Source organism: Pungitius pungitius, chromosome 11 (genome assembly GCF_949316345.1).
Source record: "Pungitius pungitius chromosome 11, fPunPun2.1, whole genome shotgun sequence".
NCBI lineage: Eukaryota > Metazoa > Chordata > Actinopteri > Perciformes > Gasterosteidae > Pungitius > Pungitius pungitius.
In genome coordinates, this window is record NC_084910.1 from 3,079,390 (window position 1) to 3,107,118 (window position 27,729).

Below are 27,729 nucleotides of genomic sequence, written 5' to 3' on the forward strand. Positions count from 1 at the left end.
AGTGCATTAGCGACCGCATGCTAGTTGTCAGATGGCAAAGGAGTGCAAGAAGAACCCTCAAGGAGATACCTCGGGGAAGGGGGGGGGGGGGTGTGCATTTTCTTGCCAAACCCGCCCGTGAGCAAATACTGTATCTGCGAGCAGCAGGAGGAAGCCCACATCTTGCCATACAACATGAAATATTTATGGGATATCACATTTCCTCTTTCTAATGAGACAAATTACACCGTTTTTTTGTCCTCCCGTGCCTCCTCCTCCTCCTCCCTTGATTCAGTTGAGCAGAACGAGAAATTCCTCTCAGGTCAGACGTGCTTTCAAGGTATGAAACAAATAGCGTGTTTATGTAAAGTATTCTTTGTCTGCTGATTGTGTGACGTGGGGGGGGGGGCTGAGGGTTTTTTAACCCGACATGTTGTGCTCAGTTCCACCTTCTTTCTCTTCAGGTGACGTTTCAACAGGGAATCGAGAAGCGCCGGGTTCTTTTACCTCTCGCAGGAGGAAGTGCGGCTCCCTCGCTCGCTCGTCCTCTATCTTGTTGACTCAATCTGAAACAGCTTTTGGATCTCATCTATTTCCTGGTTACACGTCTCCCCGCTTCTCCTCTTTAAATTGTTCACATCTCTCTCATTTCGCCCCCCCCCCACCCCCACCCCCCACCCCTCCCTCGACTCCTCTTCTTCTCTTTTGACCAGCCTTTCCTCTCCATCTCATCAAATTCCATAGGGTGGGGAGGGGAAGTGAGGGTGGATCCACCCACATGAGTAATCATTCATGCTATTTTAGCGCCGTATCCCTCAGCTGGGCCCGCAACGTCCACCTGCAGAGACCTCCCAATACAACACAAATATTTTTTCACGTCACCGAATCCACACCAAAAAAATGGCAACACATCCCAGTGCAAACGTTGTGAAATTCTAACAGCTTATAATACCTTCATCTCTCTCCTCCCCGCAGCAGCAGGGAGGAGACAGTCAGCCAGGCAAATGGCTGACTCCTTCTGTTGTTAGTTCAGGGTGTGTAGAGTGTGTGTATCTGTGTGTAAGGCAGGGAGGGGTTGTTGAAAAGTCCTCTCGGTATAAAGGGAAGGTGACTGATTGAGAAGTCCCAGGTTGTGTTCTGTTGCTAATATAGTTATGTGTTGTAATCGTGCAGTAATAACATCATAATCCCATCTGGAATGAGAAACTGTGGACTGTGTGCCACAGTGATTGAGGCCATTTCCTGTGTGTGTGTGTGTTTGAAGGAGAGACAATGTCTGTGTGTGTCTGTGGCAGTGCATGTTAAGCAGCGGTGACTGCAAGAGGCAGCCTGATGGATACAGGATCATACTGCAGCGCTCACATTGTCTTCAGTCCTCCTCCTCTTCCTCCTTCTTCACCCTCCCCTACTGTCTGCCTGCCTCTCAGCAGAATTGCCACTCTAAAACACACACACACACACCTGCAAACACACACACACACACACATGCACACACGCTAGCCCAGGAGCAGCCACGTGCAAGCATAATACACATCCTCTACATGACAATTATGACACACACTGAGACAGTGTGCACGCTTATTGAAGGAGAACTGGTGTCCAAAAGTACTAACACACACTCAAATATCACTTGAGTGTGTGTTAGTACTATATATATATATATGCTGCCCCCATTCCCCCTCCTCCCCAACGCTCATTCAAAAGCAGCCATGCCTGCTTAGGGAAAAGGTGCCACGCGAGACCATACAACAAGACAAAAACAGCCATCGGGGACACACCGAGAATATCACAGCATCACAGCATGAGATTTCATCATCGGATCTTGTGTCTGTGAGTGAGTTGCAGAGCTCACGTAAAGATCCCACGTCTGACATTACACAAGTCAAACAGGAAGTAAGACATGGAGCCGTAGTCGCGCCTTGCCTCACATGCTCTTGTGGCAAATTTGACTGGTGACATTCCGCTCGTTACAGGGGAAGGGAAGTAATACGCTCCTGTCAATCTGCCCTTTAAATTCAAATACAGAGCGGCCTCTGGCTGTCCTCGGGTTTTTAAAAGAGATAGAGAAAAGGCACCCAAAGTTTTGTGCATGTTGTGTGTGTGTGTGTGTGTGTGTGTGCTGTTCTGTATGCGGGGCCAGTGCATCAACCTCGCTGCACTGAGGCCGCCACTATTGTGCCTCACATTGTGTGAGCCACGGGCTTTGTAAGCGCTCGTCCAATGCCACCGCCGAACATTTACAAAACAAACCATAACGTAGTACAACATCCATTTTACGGAACTACTCTAGTATCGCTTCCACTTTTCTCAGCGCAAGTGCAGAAGATGCCGGGTGTCATTTCTGTGAAAGCGATGATGGTTTTTAATTCGGTCTTTGATCTAATTCGATTCAATTTCATTAAAAGAAAATGAAAGTGTGAAACTGCAGCCAACCATTTATGTAATCTGATGAATTTTGATGTGACCAAATCGCTCATATCTCGGTGGTGTTTATTTGTGTGCGGACGCTGTAATTAACGCGTTAGCCCGGGACGTGTTGCTCTGTTTTGACATTGTGTCTGACATTGAACCGGGCGCTAGACAACCGCTCAGGGGCATGTGATGAGTATGCCCGGCGAGAGGCTGGTCTAGACTCCAGGCGACACACCATATGATATTGATTATCTTTTGTTTGCCTATCTCGGCAGCTCCTTGCCCTAAAGGACTTAGCTCTCGCGTTATTGTCTGGCATGAGGCTCCATAACTCAGATCCAGCGAGCCCTCCAACCAGCACCGCTGTAGAAGTGTGAATACATCGCACTCACAGAATTAGTTACACCGACTCATTTACCAGAAAGGATCTTCTGGAGTCAAACGTCCCGGAGATCCTCACATCTCGAGATCACGGAAACAAAAGGAAATTTAAGATGTAAAAAAAGAATACACATAATCCTTTAGTTCTGTTTCAATTTTATTAAACGTCTACTACATTTTAGGCTTCCTGAACCTATTTTTAATATTCCGATGAACCATTTGTATTTGTTTCTTTTTAGGTATTACAGCAAACTGTTGTGTTTTAATAAAGAAAGACACCAGATCATGGCAACTTGGAACTTTTTGTTGGCCTTTTAAAAGAACCCGGTGACGAGGCTTAAAGTGAACACACCGACATGAGTTTACATTTAGGTGACTCACAGTTTCACCCTCTCTCTCCAGTTTTTACCGCCCAGAACTATTGACAGTCCTTCGAAGCGCTGTTTCCGCTGTAGGAGCTATAGAGGCTAGGACCCACATTACCTGCTTTGCAGACACTTAGAAAATCTGAAATAGTACTACATCTAAAACCTGCTTACACACCCACTCACCTAACCTTCGCCTCAAACTCTCTCACTCCCCATCATACCCACCTCCGCACTATAGCTCACTTCCCTGTCTGTGCGGAAAAGTGGAAATTGATACTGCGACTTCAACGACTAGTTCTACTGCTGCTGTTGTACTGCTGTTTAAACTGATCACAGTAGTTGTAGTATCAGTAATCCATGACTCAGTGTTGGAAGTCAACTTTGGGGATTTGCTTTAAAACGTCTTAAAGAAAGAGACCTACGTCACCCAGTTTGTAGCTTAACCTGGGAAAAAGTCTAATGTCTTAGCCCAAATTGACATAAACGTGATTGATTAGAGTGTCATCACCAGGGTTCTCCGGAGGAGCAGAGGACATTATGCCCTCTTCATTTTCCCATGGTAGTCAAACTATAAACTAAAAACAACCTGGCCAGTGAAGATGTCAGCTGTTATGACCAAAATAAATATTCGGCTCTCCCTCACACACACCTGTCATTAACGGTAATCGCGGTTAGACTTCTCTCACAACACACCTTCGGAGCGTTCAGCGGCGTACGATTTTCTCAGAAGATGACTTTTTGAACTTCAAAAAAAAAACCCCACACAAATTCCTTGTATCATTGCATCCAAGAGAGCGTTTGCTAGCTAAAAGAGGCAAAGACATTCTTCTGATGAGGTATCGTGAAAGCCGTTATGTTAGGTTATCAGAATTATCCATTTTAATTTGAACTTTTTCTTGTTGTAGTACTTTTAGAACACTTAGCCATGAAAATAGCTGGCTTTGTCGTTTTCCTCTTTTAATCGAACTCGTTTTTTTTGGGCTTCATCAGAGCTTCTTTAGACGCATCGGTCGGCTTTCATCCCAAAAAAACAGAATACCCAAGTCAGGCCGCCTCTTGCTCCGCTCGCCACTCGCTGCTAATGAAGCGGCGTGTGTGATGCGAGGCGGCGTGTGCGCAGCCCGTCGTTCCAAACAGGGTGAAACCGCAGCAGTCAATGCGGCCGGTCGTGGGTGAGAAACCTTGCTTGTGTGACAGGGCAGCCTGCATTCCACATCCATCCATCAGCGAGGTGTGCCCAATACAGCGAGAGGAGCATATGCACTGTACACAAACCCCGCTGCAGGGTGGCAGAACATTGTACGTATTGGTTTTCAACTCAGTTTTCGTTCACCAGCTTTGTGTGGTAAATAACGTTCTCAGTGCTTTCCCCCTCGAAGTTTGTCTGCAATTGTGAAACTTGACAAATAGCTGTTTTTGCAGCACACTAAAAACACACAGGCGTCTCAAGTTGCCCTGCACTTACCCTGATCTTGCTAATTATATCCGAGGCATGTGTGTTGGAGTGAGCCTGTGTACGCAACTGTGTGTTTGACTTTCCTACCTATGCCACAGACAGCTGTTGTTTGTATTGCCCCAAGCGCTTGAAGCGACTTTGTAATTAGGCCTATCTGTGTTTTACTTTACTCAGTGATGAGTGTGTGTGTGTGTGTGGGGAGGGGGAGAATGGGGAGGGGGGGCAGGGGTGTTCCTGCCCCCAACAGCACGCAGCACCACGCTCTACCCACCCCCAATCGTTTCTGCAAAGTCCAGCCTGAAACACCCACACGGACGCGCGGCTCCAGCTGGCAGACAATGGCGCCGACACAGAAGCCACGTTTCAAAGCGGCCGACATAGAGAAGTGTCCGTTCATGACCTCGTTCGGAAAGAAATGAGGACGTATGGCGCGTGTGTTTGTGCGGAATCAATCTGAAACCCGCGTCCATCGCGGTCCTCGGGCACGTCGATGCCGCTTGAACGCACAGAAACCTGTTGCCCCGAGCAGCAACCCTGCCCAAACCATTTATTCACGTCAAAGCCAGAGCCAACAAAGTTGCATGAAGCGGGGGTCAAATAGAGCATTTGGCGTTATCGAGAAGACTTAAGGAAGAAAGTTTGAGTAGAAGAAAACGTCTCAAATAGGAAGGTGTGAGAGGAAATCGTTGCAAGGCATGCAAATCTTTTTTTTTTTTTTTTTTTTTTAGCAAGATGGGGGATGGGTGGCTTTTTAGATCGTCCCTCCTCCCTCTTCCTCTGTCTTTTTTTTCCTCTTCCCTCTCATCTTTGTTCAATGGCTGCCTGGCTAAAACAAGCTGCCCTTGCACACTGAAGGAAAGTCATAATAAATGAGTCAGAATTGGACAGCAAGGCCTTGTCACTGACTGACAAGTTGGTGTGTTTACTTGAGATATTGTGTACTATTATTTTGTGTTGGTGTCTTTTTGTGTGAGAGAGAGAGAGAGAGAGTGTGTGTGTGTGTGTGTGTGTGTGTGTGTGTGCACATGGGAATGAACTGGTGTGGAGTCAAAGGAGTGAAGTGAACACAAATGAACGACTATCTGCTCATTTAAAAATCAAAAGCTGAACTTGTATTGCGTAGTTAGGACACAACATTGTTCTCACTCTTTTTAATTCCATTCTGCCATGAATTTAAAAAACGAGATAACCACAAACATTTACCATTTCCATCATCTCTCTCTTTTCCGTCTCCCCTTAATCGCCATACAAGTGGCTCCGGTGTATCTCCTGCTTTAATGACCACTGATGACGCACAAAAACAATTTTCCAACTCCATCTAAATGCTGTGAGTAGGCAGGGACACACAAAGCCTCTCACTGAAAACCCCCTCTCCCTCCCTCACAAAGCCTGCATGCCTCTCATTTGTAAATCACTTAAAAGCATGACAAATGTGCACTGGAAGTTTCAGAGCGTCCCTTTTTGAAAAGCATTTCGGGGTCTTTGATTCGCGCCTCTCCTCCAACACACCGTAAGGAACGTAGCTGGGCGTGAGATGCTCGGCTACGGGCACTTAATTGCCACCGGGATGGTGGCAGGTCAGTGTGATCCGGGGGCCGAGGTTGTAATTCAGAGGTTCCAGGAGCTGAGGGAGAAAGGAGTTCTGTAGTTGTGAAATGACTTGAGTGCCAGCGAATGTTAGACTGAAACAAAGGGGTCTTGTCCACAACACTAATCCCACAGGAACATTGCTGTTCCGAGACAGAATGACTGTGTATTTCAACCATGTGATGAGCCATCAAGCAGGGGGGGCTGACAGCATGTTCTCGTGCGTTTAGCTCTGAGCTGATTCACATCTCCATCGTGGTATTTCATATTTCAGGCTGCGGCTGAAACGTGGTGTATTCCACCGTGTAAAGGGATCACCTTGTTAGTGGAAGGAATGAGAGTAAACGTGAAAGGCTGTATGTGTTGCATTTGCAGCGCCCTTTTAATATAGATAGATTATATATATAGACCCAGCAGGAGGAAGATTTCAAATTCGACTCCAGAGTTACAGATTAAGTAGATATCTCTCTGTAGACAAACAAATATATTGGGTTAATATTAAAAATATATCTAGGAAGAGAGGTTTTAGGTCAACATTAACTTTTAGTCTGTGGTCTGTAAATTCATTATGTTTGAGAGCAACAATTTAAACCGTAAACAGAAGTGAAACCGTCAGGTTTACTTCTATAACTAGTGGAGCATAAGCACATTAATCAAGTGCTGCATTAAGGTACCACTATCTATCTATGATTGATAGATATGAATGTTTTTAACCGACTCCATTCTTCAGCTATAGATAGCTCACAAGATTTGACATAAAAAACGTGCAATAAAACCAAGTAGTGAATGTGAAAGTCTAATCCAGGGTCGAGTTACACATGTTTATGGGATGTAAGTAGTTCCATCAAAGGGAGTCTTCTAAACCTCTCAGATGATTTCATTTAAACAATTGCTTGTGTCCAAATAGGGAAAATAAGGTAATATTTTACAAGACAGTATTACTTTTGTGGTTGTTGTTGTTGTCCCATTAATCATCTCATGACGCTCCTGCCTTTTTATTTACTTATTGTTTGACTGACTGGTAGACAGGGCATGCAAATGTAATTACTTTCAGAACAATGCCAACTGTCAACAGTGACTGGATGTTTCATGTCATGTCGACTCAGATCACAATTTCTACAGTTCTGTGAAATAATACAACATGTTGAATTAAATTCATACCTTAATAGATGTTTATAGTCCCAAAACAGTATGCCTTATCTTATTTAATTAATCACTGTAGATTTGCTTCATAGTATTTCCTTGATATAGGTTACCTGGGTCAACCTCTATGTGTTGTCATTTGTTTTACAACCGTCTGACACAAGGACAAAAAGCCCTGCTTTAGCTAATGAATCGGCTGCCAGGCAATAGTTGCCGCCCTCACATAGAAACCCCCACAAAAGTGTAACACGTGTTGCACAGTGTCTCCTGTATGGAACTCCCCGAGGACGTGTAGTGCCCTGTTTGTTCTCAGAAGCCATAAAATACAGTAGGGAAGTCAAGCGGCGTTGCTTTCACTTCACCTTTTTGTCCGTATTAATCAGACAAACGAGCCTCGTGCTCCACGAGCTCATCTTGGTCCGATTGAGGAGGAGCTAGACGGATATTTCACTCGACACACCTGACTATTTCCACCGATGCAGCCGTCAGATCTTTGTCGTCCACCCGTGAATGTACTCCAATGAAAAATGAATGAGGTATACTTTGTCAAAAGATACATTATTTATCCCCGCACAGGGTTTCAACACCTCCATTAAGCGTCTGGTCACTCACTGCAGGGCTGCTTATCAAACACATCACCACAACACACACACACAAAGGATTCCACATCACATCAAAGTTTTCTGCCTTCATTTCTGCATTTTGGTGTCTTTGTCCCCCAAAGCAACTGCACACACGCACGCCTCCGCTCCCACACCAGCACCAGTGTCGTGTCTTTGTATCAGACCCCCGCCTCATCCCTATTGTTATGTTAATGACCTGTTTGCTCTGTTTTGCAGGAGCCCACCATCCATCAAAGCGCCTCTCAGCTTTTCATCTCACACAGTGCGTCTCTACCTGTAATTAGGTTTAGGGCGAGGGAGAAGATGGATTTTGTTAGCACCCTGCAGAGGGAAGAGAAGACATTAGGAAGTCTCCCTGGCTGTTCTGGGACCAGCCTTTAATGGTGTTTAATTGATCTGAGCTGCCATGGAGCCGTGGCTTCATGTGGTAGCCGGCTGATTATCCCTATGTGTCATCCTCAGTGCACGAGCATTAGCCCGCCGTGTACAGGTGTGTGCGATAGGAAAATATCACTGCAAATTTCCAATACTCAGGGAAAAGGCGGTGTGGTGGTGGTGGTGGGGGGGGGGGTGGGGAGCTTGTGTCTGCGTGTGTGCACTTCCTTCAGGCTATCACAGATTAGTATGCAATGTAATGCCTTGTGTACAAACGGTGACTACGTATGTGTGTATTTTTCACGAGTGTGTGTTTGGAGAGAGGCTGCGCTGCAGTCAGAATAATTTAACATCCAGATGTGCTGAAGCTTTGGGGAAATCGATACGGACGATGGCTCCCAAGCAGGTGATGAGCATACTGTCATAATGCAGTAAGGATGGAGAGGGATTAATATTTAACGGTAATCTGGACTGAACAGATGGAGCGCAAGGATGAATTCATATCAAGGCCAAGTAACCACAGTACACAGTAATATAACTAGAGATAATTACTGAGAGAAATTATTCAGTACATGATGTGAATCAAATATTTATTTTGAACCTATAAGTGAAAGGGGAAATGAACATATGAGGTGCCAACCTTGTGTTGATGGGGACTTAAAAATGAATCACACAATTAGCATATCGTAAATCCCTGAGTACCTTTACATATAGTATTTTTGTATTTTATGAAAAATAAATCAAAGTGCTCGGTGTAGTTTTATTCTCTTTGTCTATTTAGTTGTGAAAGGACATACTGTATATGCTGTGTCTGAAGGGAATGCCATTATTTGATATATTCTAGGTAAATAAAAACCTACTTACCTCCCTAAATGCTTACAGGGTTGTTTCCTGTACTTCACTTGCACTCCAATAAGTACTTTCAAGGTACTCCAGTACCTTGTGCCTGTGTACTGATCTGAAGCATGTTATTGAAAAGATTGGATTACACAAGGGATCAGATTACACGACTATCTGGGAACAACCCTGGTTGCATTACATAAAGGACTTAATCAGAATATTCTCCTCCAACAAAAGTACACAAACATGAATGTAAATATGTAAAAATATTTTTTTTTGTATATGTTTACTTCCACGCGGTGTACACTGTGGGGACAGCCATGCTGCTCCGCTGACCTTCAGCATGAAATGAAAAGGGTCTGATGCCTCCGGTGCGTTTGGAGGGGCTTTCTCTTTCCGAAGATGGACAGCCATGCATTATTGATCACAGAACACTCCTGCAATGCTATTTCATCTTTCCAGCACAGCTGACTGTGAACCGGGCTTTACTTCTTCCGCTTGAGTTTTTTTTTTTTATTAATGTGCGCACCTTTTTGATTGGCTTCTCTTCTTTTTGCGTAATGCCCCCCCCCTTCTCCTTTCCCTAAAACACACAGTGGGAGGCCTGACGGCAGATATGCAGAAACAACCCCCTTATCTCCACATCCCACCACACGCTACGCTGACAGAGAATCGCACAAAGACAAAAGACAAAGGTAGGCCCACCGGTGTGGAACAATGGGAGGTTTAAATACAACCGAATACAACCCAGTGGTTACCACACCACCTCTGTCACACCTAACAGCATTTTTTTTTCGGCTGTGCAGTACAGTAACGATTCAAAAACACACCCGAGGACCGAGGTGTACTTCCCCAATAATGCACGTGTTGTGTCACATACGGCATAGGCTGCACATATTCTGCATGTTCACACCTCAATGAACATTGTATACGCTTTCATAGACCTCTAATTCCTCTGTCTCACTGTGCTCTACTCGTGTCATTTGTATTGTTCATTTGATTGCTTGGTTAACATTTGTGGCTACAACATGAAAAAAAGGTTAAATAACATGGTTCTTTTTGCGCCTTCATTTCTCAATAAGATGTCCTCTTTGCAGCCCGAAAGCAGAGAGCCTCCAGACCAGTGAGTGTTGCTGAGCGTGGCCTTACCTCCCTGGTGCCCTGTTGAGGATGGTCACCGGGGGGAGGATGCCCATGGCAACCACGGCTGTCAAACGCTGTTTCCATGATGCCGAAGAATGATTGGTTTCATGGATCGGGACAGTGCTCTGCCACAGCGCAGCGGGACACCCTGCCTCACCTGGGAGAAGGAACACACTGGCAGGATGTGAAATGTTAGGGAACAAGGTCATTTCAAGGGGTCATTGCAAGACCTGTCATCCCGTCTCCCTCGCCATCGGGGGGGGGATATACAGCCCGCCCTCGCGCTACATTCGGAGAATATCGCGTCTGAATTTATCCTTTGTTTGAGATGGAAGTCTGACTTGGGCTCTGTCTGCCTCTGCGCGAGGTGCTGGTGAATCTGCAGACAACAATGGCAAAAATTTGCAAGGACACCCTCCGGGGGGCACTGATTGTTTCTGTTCTAGCGGTGAAATCTGGCGTCATTGAATTGCAGCTACAGGCTTCTGACTGCACGGGAGCCTTTTCTCCAGATACCTCATCTGCAAAGTGCTGCAAACAAGCACCCCGTTTTCAAGTCTGACTCACGTCTAGCCGAGGCAGTGGGAAGGCGCACGCAGCCAGTATCATTGATGTCAGTGCCGTTGGTGAGGCTTGTTTACCATGAATGACAAGGCCGGAGATGTTTAGCTCAACCAACTGCAGCCCCCCCACACTCTCACAGTTTAGCGTCCTGCAGAGGTGGGCTCCCCGGCAATCCAACTCCCAGGGCCCGTGACAATTTTAATGATTGATCACTCTCCTCTCGACTGTGGTGAGCGGGAGGAGGAGCAGACCGCAGAGCAAAAAGAAAAGGAGAGGGAGGAAAGAGGGGCGTGGACATGCCCACAAGGTCAGAGCAATGTCCAGTCTTTTGTTGTCAGTGGTGAGATCAGTGGCCCGTGCAGCCGCGAGGGGACAGGCAGAGTATGGGGCCAGGAACAGATGTTCTTACACAATGAACATCTATTTAGTTGGTTGCTTGTTCACTAAAAGCTGAGGGGCTGACTTCCCCTTTTTTTTTGTTGATACAAAGACAAATAGGGCAGAGAGTCAGGGCTTTCCACCTGTAGGCCCATGCGAGAGGTATTAAGGCTCCTATATGGTCGGAATGAGTCCTGTATCTATGGGAATCGATCTAAGGTTGTTGTTTTGTTATTGTTTTCAACATTTTAATAGGTAGGTATTAGTTTTTTTCTGGATGGTTCGCATTAGTGTCTCTGTTCAGACAAAGGGGCTATTTTCTATTAGAACTTATTCTTACAATTTCACTTTCCAGAGCGGATGTTTCCTTGATGATTACTTGAAGCATTAGACTGCACTCCACACACACAACACTACATATAACTGCATTATGACACGTGCTACTTTTAGTTACTTGTGGAATTGTCTAATCCTAACCCTAACGCTGATGCAGTATTTTGCGGTGTGTTATCTCGTCAAACAGCTGTTTGTGGCCCATCTGATGGGACATGCTGGTTTGAACCACTCATTTCTTGGTATTTAACAAGGGCTGTATCTGCAGATACTATATACATGCACACACGTTCTTCAACATTTTTGTCTACATCTAAACATGTATGGTATTCCACAAGATTGAACCCTGTGAGATTTACTAATGTTTGGTCACCAAGATTTAATACACAGTGTTCTCTCCCATTCTCCATTTGTTTTAACACACTTCCATATACTCTCCAATGGTCTGTATTCTATATCTGTGTCATACATACAGTCCCTTGACTTCCTTTCATTGTGTATAGAGATGTATAGAGATGTTATCAACAAGAAATTCGGACAACCAAGGATTTAAAATGGGGTGCGGCTCCAGTCATAAACATGACTTAAATCATCTTGCCTTTTGTGTGGGGGTGTGGGAGCTTCCTGTCTGTATTTCTCTTGGAAGCTAAGACCAGTTTCAAGTGTGAGGTAGGATGTTAAACGCATATCACTTTGCTGGAACTCATTCAGATCCACAGGATATGTGAGTGGGACACACAGGCGTTCAGGCTGCTTCGATCAAGACCAAAGTCATAAACAGGAACAGCTACACAGTCAGTTTATTGTCATCTTCAGGATTATTGGCCCATAAATGACCAAAGCCATACATAACTCATTGCCTCCCTCTGCTGGTGTTTGTGGATTGTAAATGTTGTTTTACAATGTGCCTCATAATGTCTTGAAAAAAATCAAATGTGCATGTCACTTAATTAGTGAGTTTATATTCACCCTATCATAGTGGATTTCATGGTATTTTTTATTTGCAATCGTATCAGTAATACTAAATTAGTATTACATGTATAGGTTGTCTACATTATGAGTCACTACAATCTATAGTTTTGTATTTTCTATCATATATGAAGAACCACTTTCCACTATTATCCCCCTTGCAACATTTGTTTCTGATACTCATGATAAGTTATTCTCTGCATAGTATCATTAACATATTAGTTAATATACAGTAAGGGTTATCAACAAATAAGGTTATTGTGTTTTTGTGTGATGGAAGTGGTAGCAGAGGACGTGAAAAGAAAAAGTGAGAAAAAGATGAATAGTAACAAAGGATCCTTTATAAATGCTGTATTTTTCCCTTATTGTATTCATGGATTTATTTTTGACAGTTTTTATACTATTGATAAGAGTGTTCCGGGGCAAAATGAGATATTTTCTCTCGTTAAAACATAAAGTTACTGAGAAATATGGGTAAGTTTTCCCGTGATGTAGACAAAGAAGGTACTGACACAATACTCTCCTGTTAGACCTCATCATTTCAGTTATTAATGTATTTTTAAGTGCAAAGAATATGCAAAAATATCTGCTCAGGCCTATTCTCTACCTCAAACTTACAGTAAGTCTACAGCTAAAACAGCTGTGGTAACGCTACATCATTCAATGCAAAAAAACATCTAAAACATAAATACTTAGTATTTTAGTAGGTTATTTCTTACAATTAATTCTATTATATATAATAATTAAATATTTTACATTGTGGTTAAACCACACCATTATAAAATAAATAATAATCCATATCAAACGTAATTGTTAGTTAAGTTAGTTATAACTACAGAGTGACTCACACCCTAATCAGTAGCTTGGACAGAGATGTCCATTAATATCAACTCAAAGATGCAGGTACAATGAACCAAACGGTAGATGTCTCCCTCCTCCGTGCAGCTGTGGGTCTTCGTGGGGACGATGCTGTCTACCGATGACCGTGTCGCCATTTTGAAAAGCAAACCGTTCACAGCACACCCGCCCTGAGTACTGGAACTATGCCGCGGGGCCGGCCTCGCAAACTGAGAGTTGAAAGCAACGACGAAACAGGTAACAAGTACCAAAATTCCACGAATAAAAAATACAGAATATGGGCTATCCAAATAATCTGCTATTATTAGGTCGACTATCTCTGTATCTTGTATAATACCACTTCAATGTAGTGTATATAGTCCCCGGATATAGTATTGCGGGTGGGCTTTGCTTTGTGCGGCGAAGGAGTGATTGAGGCGGAATGATATTAATAACGTTTCGGTGGCTCTTCTTATTGGCTTCCAGTCTAAATTGGTGTCCGCGAAAGCAACAACCACGCTCTCGTTTAGTGTTACTCAAAGTACGGCTTTTACTCTTCATATGCGTTTATTAGTTATTTGCCGTTAGCTCGACTTTGCTAACTAGCTTGCTTTGCTACCGCTAGCTTCGAGGCTAACACGCCAACATGTTTACTGTTGTTGTTTTTATTTCGCGGGGCATGTTACTGGCGAAGCGGTCCGGGGATCCCGCTGTGGGGAACATCTTCTCACAGTCACGTAGTGACATGACACCTGACACACGTTGACATGTCCTGTCGCCGTGCTGGCATTTTGTTGTCCTCATAATACAACGCTTAGTTAGCTTCGTTATTGTGACACATCGGTCGGGGCACGTAGTATGTCAACCACCAGGTTCTGCTGCTGGATGTAAGCTAAGCTAACGCTAGTCACACCGGACGGGTTAGCATCACATGGACGTTAGCGACAGAGCAGTTTATTTCCTTTTATGTAACAGACATAATGAATGGCTGTGAATGACAGCCGTGGTGGGCGCGACCAAACTATTGATTGATTCAATAGATTGAAGTAAGGCTCCCCCAACATGTTCACAGACAAACACTATACTTTATAAACTAAAGCCTGCAAATGCATCAGAGTGGTTGCGGTCCGAGGGTTAAACCAAATACGCACATGTGTTTTCATCGTAGACAGAAGCAGATGGAGGATGCATTAGAAGCAGGGTTATGTTTACGAGCAGACCTCCATTATGTACATACCTCGTTTCAAGGAGTGATCGAGTATTGTGAATGTATTTGTAGAATACAGTGGAATACTATCTCATATTAATATCCATATAATTATATGTATACGTGTTTGTATACGTGATCATGTTTTCATTTACTGATCATTTACTTAATTCTGCGATTCGTCTCACGAGAAAGCTTCTTGTTACAAATTGAGATATTGAAGTCATCTCTCTTGTACTCAATCAGATGCAGATCCCAGTGACACCAAGGGGGGAAGTTTCAGTGATGGGGAATTCAAGGAAAAAAAGTGCTCAATATGTGGCCAGATCTTTACCACTGAGAGTCAGCTGCAGAGGCATCTCCGTGAACACGAGATCAACGATAAGGTAAGTACAGCGCACACACACGCCGGCCAATTATCCAATGGATCAACGTGTGTATTTGTATTATTCTTAAGGTTCCACACATTCAGATCTTGAATCCGGCCAGTGTAAGCACATGCACTTTAGTAGAGCCACATCATTATTGTTGAGATTAAAATGCCTTTCAAAAGAAAGTCCTCAAGGGTTGCCCTTTTTAAAATTCTCAGCCAGCCCCCACCCACAGGATGAAACAGAGTGGTTGTCATTGTGCATCTTGGGTGGAGGTAAAAGCTGAGAGCATTAAAGCCCTAACAGGAGCTGTGAGAAGCATCTGTGAGATAGATCACCTTTTGGGAATACTTTCACCTAGTACAACAAACAACTTTTGTGCAAGATGACTGGCCCAGCTGTGGGTTGAATTCAGGCTTTTTCACAATGTAGAATTTCAAAGCTGCCACGAATGTCATTTTTTTATTTGACAGATTTAGCAAAGGTCTCAACAAAGTCTGCCACTCACAATATTTGCAGCCAACATCATCCAAAGCTTCTGCTACCAGTAGCTGAAGAGTTTTTCTTCACACAGACGCATCTGGGGTTATTTACTTATACTTAGGCAACGTCCTTCTCTATCACCACATGTTTTCCGATAACTGGGTGAGAAGTAAATAGCACGTCCTCACTCACGGTGATTAGATAAACTGCTGTTTATATGAGACTTCATGCTGGACTTTTTAAGTCTTGTATGCTGTGCTGTATCTTGGAAAAATCAATGGAGCACAACAGCACAACATGCACTGTCATCTGCACCTGAACTTGGAACAGTGGAAACTGTTGTCCAAATGCAATGGTACGGTCTTGGCTCCCAGATGAATGAAACATCAATGTGGGCAATATTTACTGGCAGCATCAGTCATAAGACATTATGGGAGTTTGATGTAATCCCTTCCAGGGAAAAGTGACTAGTTACATTGTTGCTGAGCACTTATAGCAGAACTCCAATATAATGATATTTCATTGTGAAGGAGGACCACAGTTACTTTGTGGTGCAGTCGTCTGCCTTTTAAAAGTACCCATTCATAATACATTGTTATGATGCAGATTTTTCTAGTCAATGATTTGTTATTGTAATCTTTGTCTAGTAGTCACCTTTTAGTGTCTGTGTGCTCCTTTCTGGCCTTGTACCCGTTTCTTACGATCCGTCTGCAGACGCTTTGTGGGCGACCCGCAGTCTCTGCCGGTCCTCCCTTTCTCAAGCTCACTGCTCACACAGCTCACTACTCACACAAGTTAAGGGGCCACGTCCTTTAATTCATGTGATTAACAACAATGTACAAGCAACAAAAGCTGCCGTCATTTTCTGTCGTCTCTCGACAGTCTCTTCTGGCACTCGAACACCATGATAAACACCATAATCGAACCCTACTTTACTTCCTTCGCAGCGGCCCATGCATTTGAGCACCGTTTAAATGGTTAGGGCCGCTGTGTTTACTCCCACGGACCCACTCTGCAGGCAGCCTCGGGGTCTGCCACTCTGAGTGAGACTCACCGACGTCAGGGCGGCTCTCGGCCTTCAACGCAGTCACAGAGTACTCTGAAATTAAGTCGGCTCCTCTAATTAAAACACAATTCAATATTGGGGCCCTTTCATGCTAAATATTTTTCAATGCCATCTGGGAATATTCCATACTTGTCTACCACAGTGTTCTTTTTCTCTCTTGCAGTTTCCTTTACTCTCTCAAAGCCGAATAACCAAAAACAGATCTGTCACTAATGAGACATCTGTTTATGATTATGTTTTAAAACACCTGTTGCGTTGCAGATGGCCGCCATTGATTCTATTAGATACTTAGTGTGGACAGGGTGAAAAAGCCTTCCGCAGCCAATACCGTTCCTTCAGTCAGTTAAGGTAGCATATTGATTTTCATGCTTCAGGGGCTCCTGTGTTCACCCAGCGGGAGAATACACAACGAGGACACGATTGCCAGTTTGACATCTTCTGCACTGACACCATGAACTCTCCTCGCAGCCTCATCGATGTGACCACTGCCCACAGACGTTTAACGTGGAGTTCAACCTCACACTCCACAAGTCCACACACACCACCGCTGACTTCACCTGCCCCGTTTGCAATAAGAGGTTCTCCCGCATCGCCAGCCTCAAATCCCACGTCATGCTGCACGAGAAGGAGGAGGTTAGTCGGGTGAACGGCCCGACGCGGGACCAACGTTGATTCACAGTTGCTAACGCTCAGGGAGAAACGGATGTCTTTGTGCTGTCTCCCTTCCTCCTTCCTCTGTCCCCAACCGTCCGCCCCTGCAGAATCTGATCTGCGTGGAGTGCGGGGATGAGTTCATTCTCCAGAGCCAGCTGTCGCTGCACTTGGAGGAGCACCGGAAGGAGTTGTCGGGCATCAAGGTCTACACGTGCAAGACCTGCGACAAGGAGTTCAAGACGTCTGCACACCTCAAGGAGCACATGAAGAGTCATGTCAAGATGAGGTCAGGCCGAGCTCCAAATGCTGATTCATTTCATTTCACTGCAGCAGGCGGAAAAATGCTCTGAAGTTAAATGGGCGACATGAGTCCAGGTATCAAATGTAACTAATGTAACCTTGTTCAGGGCGGTTTACAGTAAACTAATATGATATTAGGGATTCTAGCGACATCCAAAGAGTAAGAGAGAGTTATTTTTAAATTTGTATGACGCATTAATTACACAAAGGCTAGCTATCAGTCATGGAGACAGAGGAGTACCTACAATAGCAGTTACTGTCAAGAGACACTAGCTCTGCACCCAAAAGAAGTAGCAACTCCGTATGGCACAGGGACAGAAAGACACTGAAGCTTTTAGATAATATATGAACATAAAAAATGAATCAATCCATTCACTGTGGTTTGGAGGTAAATTAGATGGTCTGCATGGCGGCATGCACAGAATAGCATGGCCTTCAACGGAACGTTGTGTTCTGCTCACAAGGTGCAGTTCTACAGCTCCTACGAGGACAACGGTCCTCAGTGCTGTGTGCTAACCCTCTTCAGGCTATTTCTAATCGAAACAGTAGAACCAAGGCTCAAAAGAGCCAGCAGCAGTAAGAATAAATGGTTGAAAGGATGCTGCGAGTACATTAAGTGCTTTTATTGCTTTTTTTATTTTCTTGCAGAACTTATTTTCATATACGGATTTTATTAAAATATCAAGGTCATTCATTTGATCTCCTTTTGCTGTGTTTACGTGTTTCGCAGGCCGCTCAGCTCCAGTACCCGAAACTACAAAAAAAACATTGACCGCAGTGGCTTCCAAAACGGTTGCCACCACTGTGGAAAGGCTTTCAAAAAGCCCAGCCAGCTTGTGAGGCACATCCGAATACACACAGGTGAGTGGAAAGCACAGAAAAGGCCTTTCCGGACAATGGATCACGTGCAGGAGAAATGCTCTGCGTGGATTGTGTTGTCCTGAATGTTCCACAAATCCTCCACGTGGATGTTTTGTGAGGTGTGGGTGGCCACTGGCCCCCGTTGTGAATGGCGGGGGCTCAGTAGCCTGCTGCTCTAATGCCGTAGGTCGTGAGTGCAGCAGGAGGCTGTGTGGGCAGTGGTGCCCCCACCAGCAGGAGAGCTGCCAGTGTAGTGTCTTTTCCAAACGCTCCATGATTTAATTTGTCTCTCTCAACTTGTCCTCCGTTTTCGGACCCGTACCCCTCGGTGCAGCACCTCTCTGGGCTGTCAAATAAAAATGTGTGTGTGTGTGTGTGTGTGTGTGGGGGGGGGGGGGGGGGATGTTATGGATGTATTTGGTGTCGCTGTGTGCATCTTTGTGTGGGTTCAGGCAACGTAATCGGTAGCTTTCCCTCACATGTTGTTTCACGTCAGCCACATTCCTTTGTTTGGTTGCCTGGCTGGTTGAATGACTAATGGGGGGGGGTGGAGTATTTTCCTCCGAGCCTCAAATCTCAAACCGCCCTTAAGCTGATGAGGTTAAGAGTCGCACGGGAGACTGTCTGACACACAGAACAGTTGATAAAAAGATCATCATTGAGTTGTCTTTAATTAGGCTAATAGAATGAATTTTATTTTAATTGTATTCTTATGGCTAGTTGTGCTACCTCAAAAAACAACTTTTATTATGAATAATGAAGATGAACAAAACCCAGGGGTTTCTCTGCATTTCCGTTGGTTGAAATGTTTTTAATTGCTATGAATATATGAAATGAAAACACGATAATAATATACAGTTTTAGATTTACAGAAACTTGATCAAACTATTTGACGGCTCCCTCGTCAGCCATCAGCCCTGCGTCATCAACGATGGAAGATGTCCACGAGTGAACCGCCTCGTTTCTTTCTCAAATATATTGAGATTTTTGTTAGTGTGGTATTAATTGAGAATTTTCAATTTGTGGTCCAAATATCAAATGACGGAAGCAGCCCTAAAAGCTGCTTTTAAGGAATGAACGTATGTGACATCAACAACAGATTGAATAGGATTTCTTAGCGACGCTTCACATTCACTGTTTGCCTTTTTTCATTTTGCCATAAAAAGTCTCTGGCTTCCGGAGCTGTATTTTCACCTGGCCTGGCCCTTCCTTCCCTGCAGGCGAGAGGCCCTACAAGTGCTCACATTGCGGAAAGGCGTTCAACCAGAAGGTGGTGCTGCAGACTCACATGGTGAGGCACACTGGGGAGAAACCCTACCTCTGTATGTTCTGCCCGGCTTCCTTCTCGCAGAAAGGGAACCTGCACTCGCACGTTCAGAGAGTTCACGCTGAGGTAAGAGCACCGTACTACGGATCTGAAAGTGAAATACGCACAGCTCAAGCACTGAATAGCAATAATCTCTGTAGGATGTCATGTTGGAATAAATGGACCTAACATAATTGGTTTTTCAACACAGTCTGACATGGAAAGGCTACTAGAATCCCTCCCTAAATCCTCTATTTTAAGTCTTCCATTCATATGATGGGTATTGAACCGGGTAGAAAAATATAGATATCGCACGAACTACTCTTGTTACTGCTATATGGTTTTTTTCAAGCGACATTGAAATATTGTTAGATTTTGGGGAATCCTTATTATTATTTCTTTGATTCTGATTGCTGTCCAATACATTATTTTTGTAGACCTTCACTCACACACCAAGTTGCTCAGAGTGTTTCCTTTAATGCAACAGGACACACAGCCATGTTGTTTTCCTGTTGGGACGGGATTGAGGGGAAATTGCACCTTCTTGTTCCTCATTTGTTTTGTTTTTTCTTTTGCAAGCACTTGACAGCCACCAATCTTTAAGGGCCCTCCTGATTCATCCGTCCTAATTCATTTTGGACTTAGTTCTCCCACGATGCTCAGCCTCTAAGGTCCCATCCTCGTAGTGGAGGAGAGGTTGACAGAATTGTTATGTGTCCATTCTGAAGGATAATGCATAATCCTGAGTGTAGATGTGTTTTTGCCAGGGTTTCTTAACAAAGAACATCATCGGACGGTGGGAGTAGCTCATAGTTGAAGACTGTTTCCAATAATGTGGCTGCAGTCTGGATTGGGTGGGCTTTTTAGCAGCCAAATCGTAAAGCAACACAATGATCTCACAGGAGGTGCAGTGGGTCCCCCATCAGTGACACAATGCTCAGTGCTAGTGCATTTACTCAGCAGAGAGGAGAGAAAGGCGTAAAGTAGAAGAGATGCTGCGTGCTTCCAGTCATTTGGATGACTACTGCTAGAACCTGCTGAGAAATAAATGTCCTTGTTTTCTCCCAAAACTATTAATGAGTGAGAGGTTTGTTCACTTAAATAATAATAGTTGGTGACTAAATACCTGTAAAGCTAAGGTTATTCCCACCATTGTGTCCAGTATTCACTGAGGCTACATATAATGTTGTAATTATATTCTTCAGGCAAAAAAATAAATAAGAATACCACATCAATTTAGAGAGCGCTTTTTCCCCCCCCCCCCATCCTTCTGTCGGGGAAAGTGGTTCACGTGACCTCAGGGGGAATTGCTCCTGTAATTTGGTTCTTCTTCTTGGTTATTTTACCTAATACCTATATTTGTATCAAACAATATAATAGCAGCGAGCCTCTTCACTAAAATCTCCAATCTTGCGTGTTGTTAGTGCCACTTGATAGTCCCTTCGGTTTAGTTCAGGGCTCCTCAACCACTGAGCCGAGGACCGATAATGTTTCTTTTCATACATTTTTATAAAATGTTTCATTTTGAAAGAAATGGCCGTATTCTTTTCCAATTAGATGCACCTTTTTTTCCTCAATGCAAAACACAGCAAAGTCAAATTCAGACTCGGATCCTAAACTTAACCTGATAGAGAATCCATTTTAATCTGTCATTTTTAGATGAATAGTCTTTCAAGCTTAGCCTTTAATCATAGACCATAAAAGTGGGTGTTCTTCATTGGTTTTGATATCTTAATAGGCAATTACTTGATAATCATCTGAAACATATTTGATGGGGGGGAAAAAAGACAGGAACCTGGTGTCACCCTGCAAGCTTTTTAATGGTGTTTCACTTAGAGTTCAGTCTAAATAAAAGCTTCAAACTAAATTCCCTATGATGAGCCTTCAGGTTGAATTCATGCTTGTGAGAACGTATTGGATGGCTGTTTTTGCTCCGTTCATTGTTTTCCAGGCCAGCTCAAAAGTTTTGCATAATCATTTTGCCTCATGGGGTTCCAAATGGCCAAATGGCCTCTCTTGACCGTTCTCTTTGCTTTTTTGACAAAATGGATTACAACTGATTGAAGTCTGAATTTTCTTTTTTCCTTTCTCTTGTTTGCAAATATGATGTGTATTCCAGGCCAAAAGCCCACGGTGGTGCCTGTAGATTGAATTACCTCCGGAAAGCCAAACACGGGGACCATTTCAATAATGCATCTAATTTTCACAAGTGTCCTTCGGCTTTTTGGTTCCAGGTAGAGTTTGTCTTTAGGATTGACTGACTTCATGAATAAATCATGGTCAGGCATTTTTCATATTAGATTTCATGGTCAAATGCATAGTCGGGAACTAAAATCCACATAGTTTAAATCCAATGAAGTGTTTTGTTCTTTTAGGGTGGTGCAGGCATGTTCAGGCAACAACACCCTGCACATAAATGGTAAAACTCCACTCCAGAATATATACTCAATAGATTTCTTCAGCTCTCAAGTATATAACTGGTACTGCACCTACTTTGAAGATATTTCCTACTGTTTTTGCGGACAGTATTTGTTTAGGTATTTACGTTATCCACATCTTGCTCAGGTCTGTGATGGGTGGAGATTAAGATATTGTCTTGTATGTATATCATGCTTTCTGACAGACTAAAGGCGGACCACTGTTTCCATGCATGGACTGCAGCTGTGTATTCAAGAAGTTGGGCAGCCTTAATGCCCACATCAGCAAGATGCACATCTCTGTAATTGAGGTTCCCTCAAGCACTACGGTAAGCGACCAAAATGCTGTATGCACAAAAAAAGGTTGTTCCACTCAATCAGCCAACTATCCACTGAGAATTTTACGACAGTCAATCATTTTTGGACTCTTTAATTGAGGCCAATAAGTATATTACACAGGGACGTACAATGGTTACAGCAGGAATACTCAAAAGCACATCATCTGGTTTAAAAGTATTTAGTGAAAACACTTTCAAATCATTTGTATCCTTTATAAAGTATTGCCTCTTTGACATAAATGTCATTATCTTAATCAGTAGATGATGTTTCTGCTATACCGGGTATGTAGCCACATTTATTTCCTACTAAAACCCTAACCCCGATACCAACAAAAATTTGTTTTAATAATTGTATGCCTTAGAGAGAGCCTCTACAACAGATAAGTCAGCTTTCAAATTGTCGTGCGTCTTCATCTTGTGAGTGGCCCTTTGTCAAAATTGGTCTTTTATCTTGGTTCTCCGCTCCGTTCCCCCTCTTCCTCTCCCTTAGGAGGCCGAGGTGACGGGTCAGGCTGCCGGGGGACTAGAGGGCGGCGAGGGGGTGACAGACGTCATACAGCAACTTCTAGAGCTGTCTGAGCAGGTCAGCGGGGAGACCGACCAGCCCCAACCTACGGAGCCGGTGATCGCCATGGAAACTGCCATCAACCAGGACATCCTGCAGGTGAGCAGATGACATTCACTCACACTCACTAAATGACGTGACAAGAAAGAGACTTGGGGGCATTCAGAGCTCCACAGACTGACTGGTAACCACACGGCTCTCACCTAATCTACAACACTTAAACCAGTGCACCACTTCGGCTCCAATCCATCAATGTGACAGAAACTCACTTGGAGACATGAACATTGTCTCTTTCTTCTTCAGTGTCTGTGTGTAAGGTGCTTGCATTACGGCACAGTGAAACAAAATGCACAGGTCAGGTCAACAGCATAAACACAAACATCAGCCTCTGAACATCCGTCATTTTTACCTCTGAAAGTTAGTGCAACCATTTATGTAGAAATGATTCGGCAAAGGATCGGGGGACCCTCTGTTGGAATATATTTGCGATAAAAAATAACTCATTAAAAGCCTCTGGAATCCTTTTGGTTGAGACTAAATAACATTGTCCGTTTCTTTCCTTTGTCGACTGGAGGGAAGCTAGAGGAAACATTGGCCATCCAGGGGAAAGAAGACAGCAGAATCCTTTCTTTTGCCAGGAAGCAATGCACCGAATGATGTGAATATCACTGAGCTTTGCTTCTGGCCATTGTATTCTTTTGGCCAATGTTGGGTCAATATGTTTTACTTTTATTTCAAGCCATACCTCAAATTGTTCAATCCATAATACTAATAAGTAAGTAAGTAATTAAGTAGGTTTCCAATTCATTTGATTATGGATTTCTTGGTGACCTCATTGGCGCAGATGAAGGACAATGAACAATGTTTGTATCTATTGATTTTATCGAGCCTCAGAGAGCGAGAGAGAGAGAGAGAGAGAGAGAGAGCAGCAACATCCCTCGAGTGAATGAGAAAGACAAAGTCAACCAGAACAAGGCAGGAAATTTTAAGAAATAAAACACATCTTCTCATTATTTCATGGCAGTTATGTTCCAAAGTGCTAAAAAAGCTCCACATCTCCCCAGAGCCCCGTGGGGAGGGTCTGCTTTGCTGGATTTTGAATGAATGCAGCCAAAGTGCTTTCTTTATTCTGTCGGTTCTGCTTGTTTTTTTGTTGTTGTTCGCTTCAGTAAAAAGACACACAGCCACTCGGCAGCCAGCACAGGAGAGGTAGAGAGAGGAGAGCAAATGCAGCCGCTTTGTATCTGACTGGGCTTAAAAGCATGCGGGAGTTTCGGTATCAGGCGCAGAGTGGCGTTACAAAGCGGCGGCATCTGACCACCTGGATGGGCTGCACACCCCGCTGGTTTGCTGGAGCTTGCACCTCCAGGTGGGGCCCGGAAGTCTCTCGCTTGACGCCAAGAAACGTAGCAGACACATCTAGATAAGAAAGAAAAGAAGGAGAGAAAATGTAGGGGCTGAGTCTCCGTAGAGACGTATGCAACCACATGCTGAGGGGGATTATTTTCTGTAATATATTACATTAATTAATTTGTTCCTGCAAATTATACCCTCAACAGCTGTCTATGCATATTTATCCAACGAGCCAAAAATGCACTTGATATGCAAAAAAATACAAGGTGTCTCCGTCTACGAGTTACTGTGAATTCATACATTTAATAAAATGACAGCGTATCTGTTCCATGAGGCATGCCAATGACGACCCTCGGGAATGTCACACTGACTGAATGGATTATTATTTTGGTACATTTGGTCACTTACAGGACTGTTGTTTTACCAATTAGTCACGTCGATGCTTTAAACATAATGTAAAAGCTGATGAATAGGAGCAATTTATTTCAATTGTTCGATTCACAATCCGAATAGTTAATTCAATCAACGGTTGATTGAATGTCGGTGTATCGGGTTGGTTGCAGCTTGAGTGCATGAAGACGTTTTGAAGCCGTGGTTTAAGATCTTTTGTTCTGTACCTTTTTAGCAAGCTCTGGAGAATAGTGGGCTAAGTGTGGTCCAGCCGCAGAGCGACGCCCCACCCACTGAGGCTCCGAACCAGACCACCGGCGGCCCTGGAGGAGAGCCCAAGAAAGTACAAGTCCACCACAAACCGATCCGAGAGAGGAAAAGGAGCATTTTCAAGAAACCCATTCAAATGCCAGGTAGAAGGGAATATTACACACAAGCATTGCATTGTACGATAATCATCCAGATTAGAGTTGAAGCTCAGAAGGTCTGGTATTATTCAAGCAACACGTATAAAATATCCTATGTTATTACCTGCATTTACATGATACTGTGATTCCTGTAAATACGGGGTGTTGTTTAATGTAAATAAAAAAGGCCACTTCATTCATAAAGCTTAGTAAAGACGATGCCTGCATTGGTGAAGGAGAACAGCTTTGCGTGGGAGCACCAAGCTGCCGGCCGCCAGAAACCCTGCACAGCTGCTTCACCTCTGTCTTCCTTTCACCAGGCTCCATCAGGGAGGAGAATGGCGTCCGCTGGCACGGCTGCCCGTACTGCTCCAAGGAGTTCAAGAAGCCCAGCGACCTGGTTCGCCACATCCGCATCCACACTCACGAGAAGCCTTTCAAGTGCAAACAGTGCTTCAGAGCGTTTGCTGTCAAGAGTACCCTCACAGCACATATGAAAACGCACACGGGTATCAAGGCCTTTGAGTGTCAGTGCTGCCTCAAGTGCTTCTCCACTTCTGGCAGCATGAAGGTACACATGCGTCTGCATACAGGTGAGAAGCAGGTCCACTTCCTGAAAGGGTTACGGTTAAAGCATAACTGTATACAACATTTTCAGTGCACCTTTTTCCATTCCTTCTGTATGCCAATGTAAGCAGTGTTCAACCCAGGCAAAAGGGGTCAATTGTGAGCTTTTAACATAATGTTTGGAGTTTCCTGGCAGCCAGCGTCATTGAGTACTGCGCTAGATCCTTTGTGCCACTACAGCCAGAGCCCTCACTTGCACTTGTGTTTGCAATCATCCTGTATTTCCTTTTAGAGGGAAACAATCTTCCCCTTGACATGAAATGTCAGCATTAGTGTGAATAAAACTGAAACCGCTTACTTATTGGTTGCCTTGGTGCAGTAGTTTTTGTCTTATCAATCTGCTATGTCAGGGATTCCCAAAGTGTGGTGCGCGCACCCCTGGGGGTGCGCGAGCTGCGACCAGGGGGTGCGCGAGAGGAAAAATGTAATGGCGGTCCCTTACATTTTTTTAAAGCAAAATTGGAGGAGTTGCAGAAAAGCCGTTGCAGTTTAATTCATGCATTGGGTCTACGAAAGACGCATTACGGGCTTCATATCCGCTCAGTTACACAGCAGGGAGAAAGGGGCTGCCGCACACAATTGCCGAAGACGTGTGTTTGCCAGCGGCAAAAGAAATGGTGGAGTGTATGATTGGAGAGAAAGAGGCAAAAAAGTTGGACGGCGCATTGATGCCATGTCTAAAGACATCCTGGCTGTACGTACGTACCTCTCGCTCTCGCTCTCACTCGCTCTCTCTCGCGCTCTCTCTCTCTCACTCTCTCTCTCTCTCTCTCTCTGCAGGCTGAGCGACTTTTGCACTAACCGTGCTTTTTGTTACTGAGCCTGTGTTGATGTTTGTATTGTCATGTGTGTTCTGGTTATTTGCGCATGTTTAAACATGAGTCTTTATATGACGATAAAACAACGTTTTGTTGCGTTTTTTTTAAAGTGTGAATTGGGGGTGCGCCAACCCGGTCGGGACATGGAAGGGGGTGCGCAGGAAAAAAAGTTTGGGAACCGCTGTGCTATGTAATGGAACTGTTGATGGTTTAGTTTAGCTCTGGTCATGTGTTAGCGGTAAGCTAAGGGTTTTGGTAGATGTGCTCTCGGCTGTATTTCTAGAAAGCACTTTGATATCCTTGTCACTTTTCCTTGTCCTGTAATTTGGTTGCTGAGAAACACACATTGTCTGCTGCTAAATGAAAGGCATTGTAACCTTATTATAGACAAATTGAAAAAATAAAATGACATGACCCTGCTTACATTATTGGTTTATGTGTGGGTTTCATATTTGTTTAGATTGGGTTAGTGATAGTGAATTCGGACACATTTCGTTACTTGTATCTTATATTTGAAATCTTTTGCTTTTTGTAGCCAAGTACCTAAGTCCCAATCGGTCTAATTCTCTAAATAGTGCCGTTTTTCCCCACTTTCCCCAGGTCTGCGTCCTTTCCCGTGCCCCCACTGTGACAAGATCTTTCGTACATCAGGCCATAGGAAAACCCACATTGCATCGCACTTCAAAAGCTTGCAGCAGAAGAAGCACAAGTTTCCCCGCAGGAGCAACAAAGCCAAAGTGTCCAAAAGTCACCTACCTCTGCCCGATATCCCCCTGCAGGAACCCATCCTCATCACTGACTTTGGTAGGAGCACTTGTTGGCAGTCACGTGTGCCTTATTTTTTCTCTCGAGTTTCTTCACGTGTGCTGTGTGGCTCTGCACAAAATGAGATGTCTTTTTTGAAGGAACACATGTGCTGCTTAACAGGCCTCATCCCATCCCAAAACCATCGCCTGGCTTTCCAACAATACCTGGAGGTGGTGGGCAGCGACCGCCCGTACAAGTGCCAGTTCTGTAGTAAGGCTTACAAGAAGTCCAGCCATCTGAAACAGCATGTCAGGTAAAGCGTCCCCGTAACATTGCATGTCCAGTGGTGTTGCATGTTTTGTCAATGGGTGGCTTCATGGAAGCGATAATACAGGGGACAAGACGGCTCAAGGACAGAGTTTCTGGGAACG

The 27,729-nt window shown here is 44.2% G+C and overlaps 1 protein-coding gene across 4 annotated transcripts in view; it reads left to right on the top strand.

The window, feature by feature from the left end:
- The first annotated feature begins 13,503 nt into the window (after positions 1 to 13,503).
- LOC119197584 (zinc finger protein 236-like) overlaps positions 13,504 to 27,729 on the top strand; it is a 35,720-nt gene continuing 21,494 nt past the window's right edge. For all 4 annotated transcript variants that reach the window (XM_037454025.2, XM_062565454.1, XM_037454026.2 and 1 more), the window contains exons 1-12: positions 13,504 to 13,646; positions 14,842 to 14,981; positions 16,984 to 17,148; positions 17,277 to 17,455; positions 18,200 to 18,330; positions 19,551 to 19,723; positions 22,260 to 22,382; positions 22,882 to 23,055; positions 24,935 to 25,112; positions 25,427 to 25,699; positions 27,152 to 27,355; positions 27,479 to 27,611. In XM_037454025.2, coding sequence (XP_037309922.2) covers positions 13,595 to 13,646; positions 14,842 to 14,981; positions 16,984 to 17,148; positions 17,277 to 17,455; positions 18,200 to 18,330; positions 19,551 to 19,723; positions 22,260 to 22,382; positions 22,882 to 23,055; positions 24,935 to 25,112; positions 25,427 to 25,699; positions 27,152 to 27,355; positions 27,479 to 27,611 — 1,925 coding nt within the window. In that variant the 5' untranslated portion in view covers positions 13,504 to 13,594. The remainder of the gene's footprint in view (positions 13,647 to 14,841; positions 14,982 to 16,983; positions 17,149 to 17,276; positions 17,456 to 18,199; positions 18,331 to 19,550; positions 19,724 to 22,259; positions 22,383 to 22,881; positions 23,056 to 24,934; positions 25,113 to 25,426; positions 25,700 to 27,151; positions 27,356 to 27,478; positions 27,612 to 27,729) is intronic.